Source organism: Chionomys nivalis, chromosome 14 (genome assembly GCF_950005125.1).
Source record: "Chionomys nivalis chromosome 14, mChiNiv1.1, whole genome shotgun sequence".
Classification (NCBI taxonomy): Eukaryota; Metazoa; Chordata; class Mammalia; order Rodentia; family Cricetidae; genus Chionomys; species Chionomys nivalis.
In genome coordinates, this window is record NC_080099.1 from 5,931,545 (window position 1) to 5,951,608 (window position 20,064).

General features: G+C 49.5%; 1 protein-coding gene across 5 annotated transcripts in view; it reads right to left on the reverse strand.

Annotated features, from left to right (window-relative positions):
* Positions 1–20,064, reverse strand: part of Mbp (myelin basic protein) — a 105,838-nt gene that overhangs the window by 26,226 nt on the left and 59,548 nt on the right. For all 5 annotated transcript variants that reach the window (XM_057788558.1, XM_057788557.1, XM_057788561.1 and 2 more), the window contains exon 4: positions 6,482–6,912. In XM_057788558.1, the coding sequence (XP_057644541.1) occupies positions 6,482–6,912 (431 nt within the window). The remainder of the gene's footprint in view (positions 1–6,481; positions 6,913–20,064) is intronic.

The following is a 20,064-nucleotide window of genomic DNA, read 5'->3' on the forward strand; positions in this document are numbered from 1 at the left end:
GAGCTTCAAAGAACGGAATCAGAGGGCCCAAGTAAATGGCCCGCCAGAGGCATCTTTGTCCTTTTGACTGTCATGGTAAAATAACCAGGAGGGAGGGGGTGAAAAAGAAATGATGGGAAGTGAGAGAAATGGAGGGGGGAGAGGAAGGGAAGGGGAGAATGAGGGAGGGCTGCTTAGAGTGGTCAGTCAAGAGAGAACGTCCATCCAGTAGGTTCCAGACTCTTGCTCTGGGGCAGGTGAATGGTCTTGTCAGTGATGGGCAGGAGCGGAGTTGTGCCGGAAGGTGACTGTAGTGTGTGACTCACTAGTTCCCCTAGGACCACTGAAAATCAACACACCAGGGTTCCAAGAGGAACATCTGCGGTGGGCTGTGCTCAGTGGCATGTCTCACGAGCAAGAGTCCTCACCCATATCAGAGGGGCCACTTCTATTCTAGCAAGAGTTTTGGTGACTTAAATCCTCTCCATCAGGAGCTGAAGAATGAGAAACTCCAGTATGAACGCTGGAGTAAACCTTCTGGGGGAAGCCTGGGTAGGCTTCTGTTTGAGAAAACTTGATTATCCCCAGAGTGACATCTCAACTGAGAAAGGGAGGGTGTCTGAGCAAACCCAGGCTACACACATGGACAAAAGGAGATAGAGAAGCCCGTTAGGGTCTTCTTTGTAGAACGGGACAGCTTTCCCAATGAAAGTCACTGTGAGCTCCCCACACCCACAAAGGTCTGACATCTATACACAAAGTGGGCAGATGGCTCTAGGCAAACCATGGCTCTGAGAAAGTGTGACCTGGTGATACTCACAGAAGTGTAATCTGTACCCTGACATCACTGCTCCCATACAAGGTTAGACAAAGGATAACAAACCCTTTTCTTGCTGTGCAGATTCACAAGGGTTTGAGCTTCGAGTCAGGGTAGGTGCAGGCTGACAAGAAAACGTCTTCAATTGGGAAGCAAGTACTTCCGAGCCTAAGGTGTCCCTGCAGCTTGGAAGGGGTGGTGTGTGTGTGTGTGTGTGTGTGCACTCATGCGCACGTGAAGAACGCCCCATAGAAACAATCACATGTAGGGGGCTTCCCTGGGACACTTCATTTTCTCTGAGCTGCTGCTCTCTGCTTTTCCTGTTCCTAAACAAACAAACAACTTCAAGATAAAATACAAAGCCATGGTTTGATGGGATCGTCCAGCAACTCTTAGATACTAAGCCAGTATCTTGGCGTCACCATGACTTTCACCATCAGCTCAAAGAGCGATTATTTTCCGTACAACGATCTAGTTCTTCAGATGCCAGGCTGCACTCTCCACCAACCACTCAGAACTGCTCGCCACCATCTGGCTAATCCTTTTTTAACCGAAAGAAATACCAACGATTGGGAAATCATCCCTTAAAGTGGACGTGGGTAGGAGGAGGTGAGAGTCAAGATCAGGGTCCCCGGGGAGGAAGTCACACAGGTCACCTTCTAAATTGCTTATTGTCTTTGCTTTTATCTCTCATCTATCCGGTGTCAGGTTTATCCAGCATTACTCTCTAGAGGAGCCTGGCCCTACCTCTGGCTTCAACTGCAGGAGTCCTACGGCTTTGAACCTCCCTGGGGAGCCCAGCAGGGCTGTCCTGATGTGTTCACTCAGTGTGATGGCTAACACTGATTGCCAACCTCACAGGAGCTAGACTCACCAGGAGACAGGCCACAGGGTTCAGAAGGGATTACCTTGATTGATAAGACCTGCCTTCACGTACCATGCACTGGGCTGGGATTCTGGACTTAATAAAAAGAACTCCAGTTGAGCAGCAGCCTCCATCTCCCTGACTCCTGTCTGGGGATACAGTGTCACCAGTTGCCTCAATCCAGCTCCTGCCGCTATGGTGAGCCAAATGTGAGCTGGAATAAGCCTGCCCTTCCACATGTTGCTTTGTGGAGGATTTTACAGCAAAGAGGAAAGTTAGATCCTCAGTAACGGTGGGCTTTCCTGGTTTGGCCCCTTTTGAGCTCTCACATCCCTTCCATCCTCAGGACACTCCGTTAAGCACTGCAGGCAGTGACAGTGACTACGGGAAGGGAAAGAGTTAGCTACCACGCTGCCACGGCGAGAGTACCGGGGACCGTGCCATTGTCAGAGGTAACAGAGTTTGAGTGCCCAGACTTACCTGTGGGCATTTCTCAAGGCCGTGGAGATGCCAGTCACACAAAGCCATTAACAAAATAAAAATACAACTTAAAAAGTCCATATGCAATTAGTACACCATCTTTGGTCTGTTAAGATGTTTAATGAGAGCATACAGAGGCAGAGATGTACATTACGCGGAAGTTTACAGCAAAATCAAATCGCAATACAACCACCTAAGGGTATCACCATTAAACACAAACATGATTTACAAATATCCCACTTTTACAGAAGGCGCTATGCCCGCCAAACTCCAGGATGACTGCCACCCAGTTAAGTAGCCATGGATGGTGGTGGCAGTCAAGGCGGCAGACAGGCAGAGTTAGACACTAGGGACCAATAACTGACCAAGGTGCGGCTACTCATTAAAACAATTTATATAAGAAATCTCAAAAACCTTGAACACAGATGCTTTCACAGGCAGACTTTCTCTAAAACGCCTCTGAAAAACTACTGCCAAGTGGGTGGGAGGCAGGGAGGGGCATGGCGGTCCCTAGTGGCTTATGAGGAAGTTTTGCTTCTGCCTGGACCCCCGAGTGCTCTATTCGCAGGTAGCAATGACAAACACACTCTCTCTGACAGTGGCTCTACTGGAATTCTGGGAGGATCATGTGGGTACTCCCACCGTGTCCTTCATGTGACCATGCATGGCACCTTTCCACACGGTGGCAAGGGTATCTGCAACCTTCGGACGCCAAAGTTAACAGTGAAGACTAAAGTTACTGGAGAATGGAGATACGTTTAATACAACATTAGAATGCGGTAGAAAGAGTTAAGGAACAGACACTGGCCAATTCACAAGATGGATTACACCCAGCAGTACTTAGTCCTGGCCTGTCAAAACGAGGGGCGGAGCAGCCATCTGCAGACTAAATGACGAAAGGCCTACACTGGCAGGTTAGAAATGGAGATTGCATATTAAATAAATAGATAATAAAAATATAGACGTGGAGCCAGTAGTAAGGTGGCTTAGCTTAGACCGTCCTCTCCCTGTTGGAAGAATGTGTTGTAATAGGAGCGGCGGGGCTGCGTCCCCGGCACCCAGCCGCCCGCATTGGTTAGCTTATTCCCCGAAATAATTACACGGAAACTGTATTCTTTTAATCACTGCCTGGCCCATTAGCTCCAGCCTCTTATTGGCTAGCTCTTACATATTGATCTAACCCATTTCTAATATTCTGTGTAGTACCACGAGCTGGCTTACCAGGAAAGATCTTAACCTGCGTCTGTCTGGAGTGGGAGAATCATGGCGACTCCCTTACTCGGCTTCTTTCTCCCAGTATCCTGTCTGTTTACTCCACCCACCTAAGGGCTGGCCTATAAATGGGCCTAGGCAGTTTCTTTATTATTTAACCAATGACCTTCCTCCATCAAGAATGGAAGATGAACTGCTACCTTCTTGTGTGTGTGTATGTATCTAGATGCAGTGTCGCATGATCAGCTTAGGTCCTCTGTGAGAGGCTTTCTTTGAATGGGAAGGGATCTTTCTATGATTTGCGTTCCAAGACAGCGGCTGGTGCGCCTGGGACTGCCCTAGGACTGGGGGCTGGTGGGCTCGGCAGTAGGTGAGAGGAAAAGGGGTTGTTCTCTTCCTCAAAGTCACCTACCTCCTCACACTCTCATTAGGCCCGGGCATCCTATTGGCTGGGAGACCTGTTCCTCAGAGGCCAGGGCACAGCCTCCCTTTCTTCCCAGCACAAAAGAGAATGTTCTCCATCAATGGACTTTTCACCATGGGTCTCGGAAGAATATGCCTTCTCAGGGCATTCTTCATGAGCTTTCTTTGAATGTCAGCCCGGCAAACACACAAAGGCTGGGTGTTGTCCCCGCATTCTGTGAGCCGGGGGTGGTGGCTCTGCATGGCACGGAGGCACCACGTGCCTGGGGAGGGAGGATGCAGGAGGCAACAGGACCAGAAGCCCTTTTGCAGGGTAAAGGAGGGTGTTCAGAGTCTCCTAGATTCCTTCTGGAGAACTGGCAGGCTATAGTTGTGTCTGCAAGTGGTGGGCCTGTGGTCCTACCTAAGCACCCTGCATGTGAATTAGACCCCTGTCTCAGAATGACAGTGATAGCTAGCTAGTCTTTGGGCTTTTTTCTTTGCAGCTTCCTCAGGGACCTTTGTAGCCTAGAAAAACGAGCCCCCCCATCTACAAACATCAAAATACAAATAGAAACCCGTACTCCAGAAGCTGGCCCCAGCTGCTAGGGTGATTGTGATTCATAGCTCGGTGTAGAGGGAGCTAAATTTCCATCTCTGACATTAGAGAGCCAAGCATCACATTGAAATAGGCTTGGACACAGTGACCAGGCCCTTGCTGTGTGTGCCTGGGCAGCAGGTTTTCAGCAGAAGAAGGTGCCTCTGGCTCCATCTGGGACAAGCTTCAGGAGGGTACAGGGGAAGGCCAACACAGACAAACTCTATGGAAATGCCATAACCCTATTTTTGTATGTGAGTTAAAAAAAAAAAAAACCAAACTAACAAACAATAAGAAAATAAGGATCACATATACAAACATCAAGGGACCTTTTATGTACAAAGGTTGTTCATTTAAAAACTTTTTCATATTCGGAATGCACAGCAATGGTGCAGAGAATTGACACATTAAGTTTAAAAAATCCCAATTATTTAAAATTTATATATATATGTATATATATATATCTCCAGTGAAATGCTTTCTCTCCCCCAGGATCCTTGATGATCTAAGAGAAACTATCTGTGAATATTAGGACTGCTCTGAGCCTTTACTGTCTCCTGTGAAACATTTGACAGGCATGTGCTTTTAAAACAGTACACATCTGTACATTCTGGGAGGGCCATGGTGCTACCCACGGACATGCTATGGTGGTGCAGCTTGAACCACAACCACAAAGCTGGTTCTAGACTCTGTGCCCTCCCTCCAGCTGGTTCACTTTTCCTGCACAGCATAAAAACATGTTCTTGTCTCCTCAGCTGCACAGACCAGGTTAAGGGTTCTAGGCTGGTGAGGCTGTGTGTGTGTGTGTGTGTGTGTGTGTCTGTGTGTGGGGGTCTTGGTTTCACAGATAGGCCTCAGGGGACAGACATCTGGACCCTCTAGAACCGACATGCCTTGAGAAGAACACTTGAAAAGCCACACTAATGTAAGTTAAAAACAAGCCCCAGGATTGATGTATCAGGCTGAGAGCCCTGCCAATGACCGAGAGCAATGTCTAGTACAGGCTGCAAAGGAGCCACGTGCACCTGGACTCTGTCATCTGGTCAGACACACCGAGGGTTAATGACAAACAAGTTGTGGTGACATCCTAACAAGGACCAAACGGCCGCTGAGAGGCCGAGGGGCTCTGGTGGCCACGAAGAGCTCAGCTCTAGCAGTTCACAGTCACTCTCAAGCGTGTGCCTGTGACCACAGCATTTCAGGAAACCTGTGCTGCCAACAGCCCCAGAGCCATGGAGAGGCTTCCATCCCACACTTTAGTCCGGAACCGCTTGAGTTCTGCAAGGCTCTTAGTCACAAATCACAGGCTGCTCAAAAACCAGGGCTTGTCTTGAACGTTCCCACCCACACTCCTCCCCAGAGTTGCCCAGCCGTCCAACAGAGTTAGAGAAAATGCCACACACTTGTAGGGTAATAGCCACCTGTCACTAGCTGCTAGACAAACCCGAACCACAGGCTAAGGCATCCCTCCCCAGGTGTTGCTCTTGGAAACTGAACTATTTCTACCTTTTATCTTCTGATACAGTTTTTGTTTTCATCCACAGAACATTTGCTTTTGAAACATCAGGAAGCACAGTTTATATTTAAATTAATGGAATCACAAAATAATAAAGCTTTGACTCATGAACATTCGTTAATTCCTCCAACCCGCCCCCAACAAACTACTTAAGACCAAGGGGAAAGTTGCCCAGAGGTGGAGGGTTTGCTCTGCAGATCTCCATCTCCTCAATGGACCATTGCTTCACAGTGGTGAGAAGTTAGCGGCCTGAACCAGCAGGAAATGAGCACAAATCAGGACTGAAACCAGAAGCACTGTGCAGAGGCAGAATCAGCAGAAGCCCCAGGCAGAGGCCACACACACCTAAGACAGGTACTCTCACTGTCACATCCAGGGCGCCCCAAAATTCAGGTGCAGAAGACCCTTGCATTCCTGAGTGACACCCCAATCGCTGGCCCTTGTGACAAAGGGAACAGAACAAGTAGAAATAGGCTAAGTGGTGGCCAAGGCCACTCCATTGTCTGGCTAGGACCAGTATCTCAGACACAGGGACATGTGCCCAGTTCATTTGCCCACCTCTCCTTCCTTTCTGCCGTTAACCCCACGGCTCCTCTACTCCTCGGAGCTCACCTTGCCGGAGCCCCGCTTGGGCGCGCCCCTGTCACCACTAAAGAAGCGCCCGATGGAGTCAAGGATGCCCGTGTCTCTGTGCCTTGGGAGGAAGCCATGCCTGGCATGGTCCATGGTACTTGCTGTGGCCAGGTACTTGGATCGCTGTGAGGGTCTCTTCTGTGATGCCATCACATCCAGGCCTTCGGAAGCTGCTGTGGAGTCTTCTTGGATGGTCTGGAGCTCGTCGGACTCGGAGGGCCTGTCTTTGAAGGTGTTGTCCTCCCTTCCTGGGGCATCTCGGGAAAAGAGGCGGATCAAGTGGGGGCGGCTCCCTGGGTCAGCTGGGTGGGCACCCTGCCAGTTATTCTTTGGGTCGGCTGTGTGCTTGGAGTCTGTCACCGCCGTGTCCTCGGCCGAGGCCCCATTGTTTTGGATCGCATCTGCCTCCCCTGCAACAACAATGCGATATGAATGTGGGCCTGTGCACGGCCTCCCGAGGGACAAAGCCGCTTTCTTCCTGGGGTCTTGAGCTAGCTGTCTCCTATAAAACCCGAGATAAGTGATGGCTCCAGGAGCCCCACAGCACTTTGGATTGCCTCAACTGGAGGGAGCTAGCCTGGATTGAGCTTGCTTGTTATAGGAGACTCAGGGGTCATTTTAACGACCTCATCTAAAGAACACCCCCCCCCCGGGGGTGGGGATGGCCTGAGTACCCATAGCAATCATGCCAAAACTTCTCCCGAGTTACTCCCTGCACCAGATAGCTCTGTGGTGTCAGTACCTTCTATCTACTGTCTAAGTTAAGGCAACTGATGATGTACGAGCCCCAAATGTTGAAACCGTTGTTTGACAAAAGGTGGTTTTAGTGTTCTCAGTAGAGAATAGACTCCTCACATCTTCCTGCAGCTCATATCTAGGGAAGCAGGTCACTGGGGCCTTCCTCTCTCCCAGATTCCACAGGAGGCCTCTGGCCCCGGGAGCTGCTTACCCAGGCACGAAATCTATTCTTCTCTCAAGTTACAGTGTTGGGTTTAAATGACTGTCTCTTAGCTTCCTCTGCTAGGTCTCACACTCACCTGTAGAAATTTGGCTTAGCTACACTTTCCTAACACTCATCTACCCACTCCCTACCCATCCTTTATCGACTCTCCCTCCCATCTACCCATCAGCCAGCCCCCTTATCCAGAGTTCGGGATGTGCAGACCCCCCTCACGACAGTGGTGGTGGCTAGGCCAGGCTCAGGGGACAGGCAGTGCCAAGGATCTGCCAGGTTTATACTCCAGGGAGGCAGAGAGAAGGAAGAGGCCCAGAGGGCTGAAACAAGGAGGCTGTGGATGGGGACACTGTTTTGCTGAAGGTGTTTTCTGGTGACTGCGTCAGGGTATCATAAGCACCACGTTTCCATGACTCATCAGAGCCACCCACAGGACCTGGACACTGCCGCTGGCAGCTCTGGTACAGCACAGAGAAGTTGGAGCCTGCTCATCAAGAAACACGTGTGACCCCAGGGGGTCATGTCACATCCTACAGCAAGCTCATGGCACACCTCTGCAATGCCATTTGCTTGGTGGTTTGTCCTTGTGGTATTGGGGAGGTTGTCCCTGAGATTCCCTGTCTGGTGAGGCTAGAGATTCCATATTCCCAGAAAGGAAGGTGTTCACAGTCGGTTTGGGAGCACTGAGTACCATTTTCTAGGAGGGGAGGCTGCACGTGAGCACTCCTGATATGACATCTCCCCGTCCACCTCACAGGGCCCAGATGGCCAGCAGAACTTCCAGAGATAGATGGCCTCAGGCCTGCTGAAGGGCCAACAGCCTTGATGAACAGTCCCTGGGAGAGTCTTCGTTTGCAATGAGATGCAATGGCTAATAATCATTATCGACTTGACAGAATCGCCCCAGACAACTAGAATCACCCAGGAGACAACTGGAATCACCCAGGAGACAACTGGAATCACCTAGGAGACAATTAGAATCACCCAGGAGATGACTGGAATTATCCAGGAGACTACTGGAATCACCCAGGATATGACTGGAATCACCTAGGAGATGAGCCTGTGGACGTGTGTGTAAGAGAGTCTCTATATGGGGATTAATTGCAGCAGGAAGACCCACTCTAGATGTGGGTGGCATCATTGCACTGGCGAGGGGCTTGGAATGAGTACACAGGAGAAAGCAAGCCAAGCAGCTGTCTCTCTGCTTCCTGACTGTATGCAATGTGACCACTCGGCTCACTCTTACTGCCGGCTACGATGCACGCTACCTTCACAGTGTGGGCCAGAATAAACCTGCTCTTCCTTAAGCTGCCTTGGGCAGGTATTTTGTCCTGGCAACAAAAGACCTAACTAACCACTGTAGAAGGCAATGTGGGATGCACCAGAGCATGACATGAATTGTGGATGGATTGCACTTCCTAAGAAAATACTCTCTGCCTTCACACTCGTTAAGATCTGGGTGTTGGTACCCAAGGCAAATGTGAAGCAGGCACTCCGGGGTGGGATACCCCATCTGAGCAGCTGCTCTCTGGGGCCAGCATAGCTGATGCAGGATCCGCACTAGTCACATATAGACTTGGTGAGGGGTAGACTCGTGTGTGCACGCACGCACTCACAGAGGCAGAGAGAGAACACTATCAGAGGTGCAGTCCGGCACTTCTGCTTCCCCACCCATGCTTTGTGTAGGACCCACGCAGAAGGACCCACCCTCTGCTGCTAGAGCTGCTCACAGGGCCAGGATAACACTGTGCTGGTCACCTGGTTTCATTGTTCCACATGATGGAGAAAAAAAATGGAACATACATAAAATGTCTCCTGGTTGGAAACATCAGAAGGCTTCTGACTCCAGTGTGCCTCTCTTATTTCTTAGTGTGTGACTGTCCTGAGGTTTCCAGGGTGAAGTGAAATGACCAAGCATTCCACAGCTGTCTGAGCTCATGGAGGCTCCTCTGATCAGATACGGGATGGCCACATGGACGACAGGTCGGTGGGGTCTGGGACAGCTGATAAGGGGTCTGAGGCAGGTGGTGCCCTTGGTTGCACATAGTAAAAGAAGTTTGCATAAATACAGCACCCATATTGCGAAGGCTTCCAAATCCAGAAAATCACAGGGTCTAGAAACTGACCCACAAATAACATGATCTCCATCTCAAAGTTCTTAACTGGGGCCCTACTCCAAAGCTGAGCCACAACCCCATGTTGCAGTCTAAATATTTGCTGGTGACGAAGGGCCAGGCAAACTCTGGGAACCAGGATGGCTACGGTCTCATCCAGGCCTCTATTGGATGACACGTGTCGTCATGATGGGTGCTGTGGGAACGGGTCACTCAGTTTAGGGTGACTGAGAACAGAACAAGACCAAGTGGGTGGAGATGCCCGCTGGCACCCTTCTTTCATGACCACTGGCTCGTCGTGAATAACAAGGAACATGGCTATTTCTAGCAGTACTTAAGCTCCGTCACCATACAGTGTTTGAAACACTCTGCAGGGTGCTTTGGAGAGGTGGTGTTTGCAGGGCTGCAGCGCTGCCTTACAGGTGGAGAGGGCGGCAGGAGCACCTAGGAGCCTGGTTCTGGAGCTGAAGCTATAAATTCTGTAGCTGACAGAAACGCATGCCAATGAGGAGCGAAGACAAGAGCTATGCTGTGAGGAATTAAAGGCATTAACAAAACACAAGAGCATCTGAATGCTAATATTTTTACAACAGTTGGGCTTTGTGTCCTTGAATACAGTTATTTGTGAGATGCAGAAAGGCCTCTGTGTCCCCAAAGTGGCTCCTCCCTTCCTGACAGAAGTGTGGTAGGGAGTCTAAACCTGTAGCTTGCAGCCCTGCGAGGGGCCCGAGCACAGTTCAGCGTGCTCAGGAACATTGCCTCGCTCAAACTGAAACCAGAGATGCTTTCCATTCAGACTCCATTTACAGAACGATGCGTGTCACTCTTAGGGACACGCCCAGATCTGATCTTACCAAAACGGGCACGGAGAGTAGTGCTAAAATCTCTCCAATCTTACGGCTATGAAAAGCCTGGAAAGCTCCGGTGGGGAGACAGCCCGGCCTTCTGGGAGGTGAAGGGGTACACCTTTGAGCAGTCCGGGGTACCAGGGAGTTTAAAATGGCTTTTAGAGCTCAGAAACTCCCAGGGCCTTGACATTTGGAGTGACATTTACTATTTAAAGATCTCTGAAGTCACAGCTCCAGGAGGCTCATCTTCTGCTGACCTGGCCAGCCAAAGGGCACCGTGGCCCAGGCTACGAACTAACTCCCCCTTCAGAGCTTCCTGGTGCCCACTGAGTCCTCCTTCAGGATCTTTCTGTGTGGCTACAGCTGCCAATCTCCTTCTCCTCCCCTTCATCTCCCTTCATTTTTCCTTCGTGTCTGACCTCCTCCTCCTCTTCTTCATCCTTCCCCCACACCCTGTGTTGGGGTTTTTTGCTCTGTTGCTGTTGCTAACTCTGTATCATCAGGTTCTCGTCACCGGAGTCCATCATATGCTACAACATCAGCGTGGCAACACTAGGCTGCATCCTTTCATGCGCCTTTTCGACTCTGTACCCTTCATACAGAGGGCAGCTTCCTCTACTCGTTTTTCTCTTACTCCCCAACAGGGCACCCCATGGACCATGTGTGAGTGCTGGCTCAGAATCCTTGTACCGAAGCCCGCTGTGGTAGCCCTCCGCGTCACATTTTCAAACTGACCACTCTTGTCTGGATGCGACTCCTCTTTGTGGTTAGTGAGCACTTTAGGGCCTGCCTTTTCCTTTGCTTGGCTTCACATTGCTTCCCTGGCTATTTTGTGATTATCCCTATATCCATAATAATAATAATAATAATAAACCTTATGTAGGTGTTCATGTTGTGGGCATGTGTGCATGTGTGCCACAGCATGTGTGTAGGTGTGGGTCCATGTGTGTCACAGCCTATGTGTGGGCGTGGGAACATGTGCGTCACAGCCTGTGTGTGAGCATGGGAACATGTATGTCACAGCATGTGTGTGGACATGGAAACATGTATGTCACAGTCTGTGTGTGAGCGTGGGTCCATGTTGTCACAGCCTGTGTGTGGGCGTGGGTGCATGTTGTCACAGCCTGTGTGTGGAGATAGGAGATAATCACAGATGTTGGTTCTCACACTCTATGTCCAGACAGGATCTTTTGGTCACTGCTGTCCATATGAGGCTAGTTGTGTTCTGGGAATTCTCCTGTCTTCACCTCCGTCCCTCTCCCCTGGGGCAATACATGTTACTACAGGTTACATTCATGCTACCAGGTCAGGCTTTACCAGTGGACTCTGGGGTTCTGAACTCAAGCCCCAGATACTTGCACAGCAAGCAGGCACCTTGTCTACTAAGCCATCCCCCAACTCCATGTCCTTTATTTTTGAGACTTTCTCTGTGTAGCTCTAGACTGGCCTTGAGTTCATGCTATTCCTGTTCCAGCTTTCTGGGTGCTGGGATTAGATGCGCATCCTCACATCCAGCTAACGAGTCATTTTTAGGTGTGAATTTCTCTTAAATTTGCTTTTGAAATCAGCGTCCATTATGGAATCCTTTGTGACTAGGTGTGGAAGGCTTTGTAGCAAGAATCAATCACCTGGTTCTGAGGTACCAAGATAATGGATTTAGCATGACGCTTTACCATGGAAAACAAACCATCGCATGGTCCTGGGGTTTGACAAGTCCTCTGCCCACGTGTGCTAGGGGATCTGTGCATGCAAAGCAGAACACAGGGGTAACAGAGAACAGATATCATTAAATCACCCTGCTCTGCTTCTGGGGTCCGCAGAGGCCCACAGGCGTAGCCTCTGAAGCTGACCTTGTCCTCCTGCCCGCAGCTGTCCTCGGTAAGTCACTGGCCGAGCTGGGCGGCAGCGCATTTCTACTCGCAAATGGGACGGCAGCAGTGCCAGTCTCGTCTGTCGTGTAGACAATGGCAGTCTAGCGTGAGGGTCTCACTCAGTGTCATCTTTAGCTCAAGCTACTGTCCCCAGGAGTCAGAGATTGGTGCTAAGCATTTCTTCTGCTGCAGTGTATCGCACCCACGGAAACCCTGTCCCACAAACAGCTCCACGCTTTCCAGCACACCCTGCACGTCCTTCCAGTTGTCTCCTCAGGGCCTCCAGTCTGGACACCTTCCTGAGGAAATGTGAGGCTTTAAAAAGTGCGCACATAAGCATGAGGTGCTGGGTTCCCAGGGGGAGTTCAAAAGCTAGGGGTGTGGCAGGTGAGTCTGCATTTCCTTTCCGTCGTTTCTGGACATGCTGAAGCTGCTGCATGGTTCCATGCACAGACACTCACTTGCAGGAAACCTGACAGACAGACACGCTTGTAGGAAACCTGCACAGACAGACACGCTTGTAGGAAACTTGCACAGACAGACATGTTTGTAGGAAACCTGCACAGACAGACACGCTTGCAGAAAACCTGCACAGACATGCTTGCAGGAATCCTGGGATGTAGGCAATGCCGGTATGGGAGACCACACCAAAGCCCTCGGACAGGATCAGCCACCTTCAGAGCTCAGAGCCTTTGCACAGCCGGGGCTACTTCAGTTGGTTAAGTACACCTCAGCATCACAATCAACAGCTGGATTCCATTAGCTGGGCATGCTTGACGATTCCCAACCCCCCACGAAGTGATTTTGACATCTAGCCAATGGTCACTTCTGGAAATATTGCCCCAAATACATCCATCTATCTAAACATGCCAGAGCAGGCCACTTTCAGGATGGCTCAGACCAGACCCTAGCTGCAAACTCAAGATCAGAGAGACCATTACTGTGCAATCTGCAACACGGAGAGAGTGTCATCTGATAGAGATTTAAAAACAAAACAAAACAAACAAACAAACAAACAAAAACTCCTCTTTTAAAGCGTGTGGCCTCCTTTCATATTTCTGGTCAGGTGAACAACTAAAGATTCCCGCTGTAGGATGCACATTTTCATACAGGCCTGTTTCTAGCTTTCTCTTCCACGATGCTTTATCATCACAACACAGACTCTGCACATCAGCCCCTCCCCCACTCCTGTCCTTGACTGTGGCTGCTTGGTCCTGGCAGAAGAAATTTTGAGATCCCAGCATTTTTCTTTATACGCAAGAAACACTTGGGAGATAGAGGTGATGGTGGTGGGGTACAAGGCACTGGTGTGGAAGATACGGAACACCGATGATGCCACGACAACTTCCCCCGGGCTCCTCCTAATGCTCAATTGTTTGCTCCAATTTGTGGGAATTTTAGCTACAGCAGCTGTACAGATAAGCGGATAAATCTGGAGACTGCCAGGCTGGCAAGCTTGAGGGAGGCTGCCCAGACTCTGTAACCAAGAGGACGTGTGGCTCAGAGGCTCCCTATTTAGTGTCCATGGGTGGGTGAGTGGGTGTTGGCTGTAAAAGGAGTCTGCAGGTGATTTTCTGGGGTGCTGACCTGCAGATTCCGGCCACTCTGAATATATGAGTCTAGCTGACCTGGGTAGGAGAGTTCTTCTGCTGTGCTCTCAAATACTCTCCACGGGAGAAGCAGGGAGGTCTGGGGCCAGGGAAAAGTTAAGTCCCCAGTCACTGGCATCTAGCCCTTGATGGAAACCATGAACTACGTGGTTTGGGGCAAGCTGCAGGCACACAGGTACATATAGCCCTGCTCCCACCTGGAGAAGAGGGGAATGAGGATGGATACCTACAGGACTCTGACCACTTGACCTTCTTGAGAAGCAGCCCTGGCCTGCAGAGGAGCTATGGAATCTGGAAGTGTGGGCCAGGCTGGAGAGGACCTTCCTTGTTTATGGAATAATTCTGCCACTGGCAGGCTGTGCTCAGGGTCACCTGAGAGGGCATAGGAAACAAAAAGGCCCATGGTGTGGCCTGTGGACTAGCTATGACAGAAATTCTGCATCTATGAAAGGCATGTGGCTCCCCGCCAGGCTGCCTGGGGCGATGGCTTTAAGCACTTCCACAAATGGATCTTGTCAACCCACCCATCACACACCAATGCCTCTTTTGTGTGCCCGGAACATATAGTTTTTATGTACTCTAAATAGCTCACTCAGGGACTCTCCCACATCAAGAAAGGGGTCACAATAACTGGAGCGCCTCAGGCTAGGGCTGGACTATACTCCTTGGGGCCTACCCACATACTTGGCCAGTCTGAGTCTTGCTGAGTGAGAGTTTCCTGTGCCCAGTGAAGGCAATGGCCCACCATCCAGCTGCCTTATTGCAGCCTGTGTAGACATGAGAGATAAAAGGAACCCCATAGTCATAGTTTCTTCTCCTAACACAAGCTCCAAGGATGCTATAGCTCTGTAGTGACAAATAGACCTAGAGTAGTGCTCATCCCAGATCGCAGCATCCCAGGAAGCCTGCAGCTGAAGGTGATTCCTGGATCCCCAGCCCAGACCGCAGCATTCTAGGAAGCCCACAGCCGAAGGTGATTCCTGGATCTTGCCAGCATTACAGAGCCAGTTCTCAGCACACATAAGCTGAGTTCAACTGAATGTGAACACACGGTCCAGAGGTCTGGAATAAGACAGAACTGACCCTGGTTCTACTACCTTCAGCACATGATTTCACGGTTTTATGGCTTGGTTACCTTGTATGCCTGAGATCACCTCAGATGTATGCCTATGTATCATCTGAGGATTCCGGGCTCCCTCATAGTCTTGTTTTGACAAGACCTTACGGCATAAACATTCTTAATACATTCTTAGCCCTGGAGCAGATAAATGCTCTATCCATCAATGTATATCTACCCCATCTACCATTTATCTATTCTACCCATATGTTCATTTATTTGTCCATCCATCCATCCATCCATTCATCCATCCATCCATCCATCCATCCACCATCCATCTGCCATCCATCCACCATCCATCCATCCATCCATCCATCCATCCATCCACCATCCATTCTTCCATCCATCTGCCACCCACCTATCCATTCCCCATCATCCATCCATCAATCTCTCCATCCATCCATCCATCCATCCATCCATCCATCCATCCATCCGCCATCCATTCATCTGCAATCCATCCATCCGCCATCCATTCATCTGCCATCCATCTATCCATTCCCCATCATCCATCCATCCATCCATCTGCCATCCATCCATCCACCATCCATCCATCCATCCATCATACATTCACTATCTCCCCCTTATCTATCCATCCACCCACCCCACTCACCTATCTATCCACCTACTATCTACTCTATCCCATGGTTCATCTGTTATCCGGTAATCTATTCATTTACCCATTATCCAACCTCCCCATCCATTCATTCACTTGCCCACTGCCTATCTCTACACTTTCCACCCTGGCCCACCATGCGACCACTTTCTTTAGGCCATCATTTTTTTTTCCTCTTCAAGTGTCATTGATTTTCACCCCCAATCTACCAGAGATTCTGGTTTCTAGTTCCACAAGAAAACTGAGCCCTGGATTGTGTGGCCTCAGGAGAGCATCCAGACTTAGATGGCACTAACTTCACCCTCAGCTTCCCAGGGCTCCAAAGGTCCTTTTGTCTCCAGTGTCCTACTCAAGACCCATCACCGCTATCCCTATAGCCACTGTCACCATAAATAAAAGTATAACCCAAGCTCACACGCTTCCTGTGCTGCCTTCTTCGCTGAACTGAAGAGACTCCCTGTGCCAGGCTCCATGTACTCCACCTCCCCCATAACGGCATTGTTTGGTTTCCTTAGGGAAACAGATCCAATGTGTACCTCTTCATCCACCTTTCTTGAGGTGTAAAGTGCTTTCCTACGATGACAGCACCCCCAGACATCAACGTGACTTTGGGTCTGAGAAGCTGTAATCAAGTCAAGAGCAACCCTTGCAACCAAGGAAGAGACTTGGCATTAACAGATGTAATTAGAGCCCCACATGGCGAGCACTGCTCCGGAATTCCTTCAGAGTGCTGTGGGCTCTAATACTTTGCTTCCTTTTGTCTTCCTCCCTGTTCTGGGGTTGAAAACTACGGCCTCCTATGCATGACAAGTGTTCAGCCACTGGGCTATGTCTCAGCCCTCTTTTCATTTTGTATTTTGAGACAAGTTGTGCTTTTATTATATTTACATGTTATATTTCCTTAATATGTTTAGGCTGGCTTTGAACTCACTTGGCAGTGTAGGTAAGCCTTGAGCCTACCTCAACCATCTTCCTTCCTCAGCCGCCTGAACAGCTGGGATTACAGGTGTGTGCCTCCAGACTCAGCCCTGACAGACTTTTGTGCCAGAAAACAACCCCTCAATCCATTGTGTTGGTGGAGGATTTGCTACAACAGGCTCCTTCCAAGGGTTGCAGCGTTTGTCCTGAAGATAAAGCGCCAGTTTTCTGTAAATGTAGGGAAGACAAGAGCAGCAGGCTGGGACCCAGCCATGTGTCTTCAGGTCCTGCCCACTTGCCAGTCACACAGGTCTGTCGACTCGTTATCAGGGAGGGCCACATTCTGTAGGGAAACGGATGTCTAGGTGTGTGACCAGGCTTTTGAAGCATGGAGGTGCCTGGAAGAGATGCTTTGAAGGCAAGTGTAGCATCGCTACCCACTCTGTGAGTTGAGGTCACTCCATGGGAACTGGCTCCATGGCTCTCTGGGGGCATACAGTGGACGTGAGCAGGGACTGGAGCCAGATTCTGAATTGTACTGGTGTAACCAGGCTTCAGATCTTGTATTGGAGAAGCCCTTTTATCCTCCGTCTTGCAGACACTTGACCACTGGGAGGGTGTACTTGAGTCAGGCAGGTAACAGGTCTGGGAGGGGTGCCTTGAGTCTGGAGCACACTGGCCATTGTGGAGAAGCTCGTGATTTGACACCACACTGCCTGCAAGAGCAGGCTATTTCCATACAGTCTCAGAGTCTCAGTTGGGAGGTACAGGGCCATCGACACTGCAACCCCAAGACACGCTGTGATGGAGTGCTAAAAGCTGTTCTTGCGGATAACAGCTTCAGTCAGTTAACAACTTGCTACAGCTACTTAGAAGACCATTCCACGCACTACTCAAGGGCCTATCACAGCTGCAATTGGTTGGCATGGAAACGGAGAAGGCTCTGTGCCAGAAATCTCAGGCTAATGGGGTTGGGAACATTGCCTTAGTGTGAAGGAAAAGAACTGGGTTGTCAAGGGACAGGCAAGGGGCAAGCTGTGAATCAGCATTGCCAAACTGAAAGAGCCTGGTCCAGAAGAGCAGGGGCAAATGCTACAGCAGAGAGCTTTCTGCAAATCTTCACACATGCTCTGTGTTGTAGCATGTGAGCATGGGGAGCCATGTGTTTCCAGGCCAGGTAGCCTGCTCACTGGCAGGCAGAAAGCAGAACATCGGCCCATTCCTATCATCAGCCCCGTCATTTTGCTCTCCTCTTCCTTCCCTTCCTGGTGCCTGGGAGTTGGTAAAAAGGAACCAGGATCTGTGACTGTGCCTGTCCAGCTCTTCTAGTGCCTGTCTAGATCCAGGCATGGAACCTTTTCTGTGTACTGAAGTCTGTGCACAGCTTCGTATATGTATGTTAGCATGTGTGTGCGTGTGCGCACACATCAAATGCTTAGCAAAGAGCCTTTCTACAACTGCTTACATGGTGCTGCTGATGCTAGGCTTCTGTGGCATATTTCTGGAGCATAAGAAACTGCACGGCTGAAGTCCTCTCCTTTGCATGTAACACCGAGCAGACCAGTCAGTCAGTAGAGGCTCCCGGTGATGGGCACACTGTCCTGTACCACACCTGGCCCTCCCTTGTGTTTGCCGAGCTTGGAAACCAAGAGCACAAACTGACATGCTCACACATTCTTGTTTGGTCTTCTTAAATGACTAAACAAGATAAAAAGTATTTTGTGACTCATGAAAAGCACACAGCACACAGTGTTTAGCACTTAGACACAGGAGTGTGTTGGGCCAGTCACAACTGTTCCATGACACAATTGTCTGCTGTGGTCGCACTCCAGTGGCAGAGTCAAACAAGGTCCAGGATGGGGATACCGTCACTGTTCGCCGTCTCCAGGCACAGGATGGTGGCGTTTCTGTCTATAGGATCAGCAGAAGCTGGAGGACAGTTCGGCCCTAAGATACGTGTGATGTTTAGGTGTAAGAAGCCAAGAGAAGCCATTAGCACGGTTCGCACTTTGTGGCCTTAGGGTAGAGATTAGCCGGTTGAGTGTTTGCCTAGCACGCATGATCTCATAGCCCAGACATGGTGGCACACTGCTGTAATCATAGCACTTGGAGCTGGAGGCAAGAGGATTGGAAATTCAAAGTTATCCTTGACTGCATAAGGAGTCTTAGGTCAGACTAAGCTGTATGAGATACTGTCTCAAAATAAAAAAAAGGAAAGAAACAAAAAAGGAAAAGAAAAACAAGAAGAGGAAAGAAAGAAAAAGAAAGACATTTGGTGGCCTAAAAAGTAAGGCGGTTTTAAAGATATATTTGATTTTGATTTTAGTAGTTAAATTAATGATAATTGTTTTCAAATCAGAAGATGAAGGTCTGTGCTCTGGGATAACTCACACTTAATTCCTGTCCTCAGGGCCACTGGAGAACCTTAGAAGGGCCCAGGGTCAGTGGGGAGGTGGAGTACCTCCCAAACCTGGGGAGGGGGGGAAGAGTGAGAGGGTGCTGTGAGAGGGGAGGGTGGCAGGCAGAACCTGACCGAGCTGTGAGACACAAGAGCCCTTAGAGCCCTTTTCACAATACCTGGGCTTATGTTTATACCAAAGACTTTTCTCTAACAGCTTCTCAAAGTGAAGCACAAATGGTGAATAAACATAAAAAATGCTTGGTGTTCTTAGCCATCAGGGAAATGCAAATCAAAACTGCTTTGCCAGACTAGCCAGCATCAAGAATACAAGCAGCAGCAAACGCTGATGCTGATGAGGGAGAGAGGACGCTTTGTGCACTGCTGGTGGAGATGAAAAGCAGTCCAGTCGCCATGGAAATCAGTGTGGAGGGTCCTTCAAACTGAAAATAGAACAGCTTACGATCTGGTGTGCCAGTTCTGGGCATGCATTCTTGAACACAATGTGCCATATGATCAAGTATACCATACGGGCAAACATACTTGAAGACATCATGTGATCCAGTATGCCACTCCTGGGTATGCACACTTGAAGACAATGCACCACAGAGGAACTTGTGCGCTCATGTTTACAGACTCACTATTCCCAGTAACCAGCTTATGGCAGAGGAATGGCTGAAGAAAATGTGGTATATATGCACAATGGAATTTTAGTCATTAAATAGAATGAAATTACATTGTTTGCTGGAAAATAGATACAAATGATGATTATACTAGTCAAAATAAATCAGACAAGAAAGACAGATACTGAATGTTTTTCTCATTTGTAGTCTCTCTACACATACATGTTTATGAATATGTATACATACTATAAATGATATGAACGTATAAGGAAGACCAGTGAGAGGGAGGGAGGGCTTGGGGGATGAATGCGGATGAAGTGAAGAGCACGCTTGAAAAGAAATTGTCTTTATGAAACCCAGAACCATGTACAATGAATACACATCAAGGGGAGAGACAGAGAGAGGAAGAGAGAGGGGGAAGAGGAAAAGGGAAGTGGGGGGGACTGACCCAGACAAAAAAAGAGAAAGGGAAGCCAATAGAGAAAGGAGAGAGGA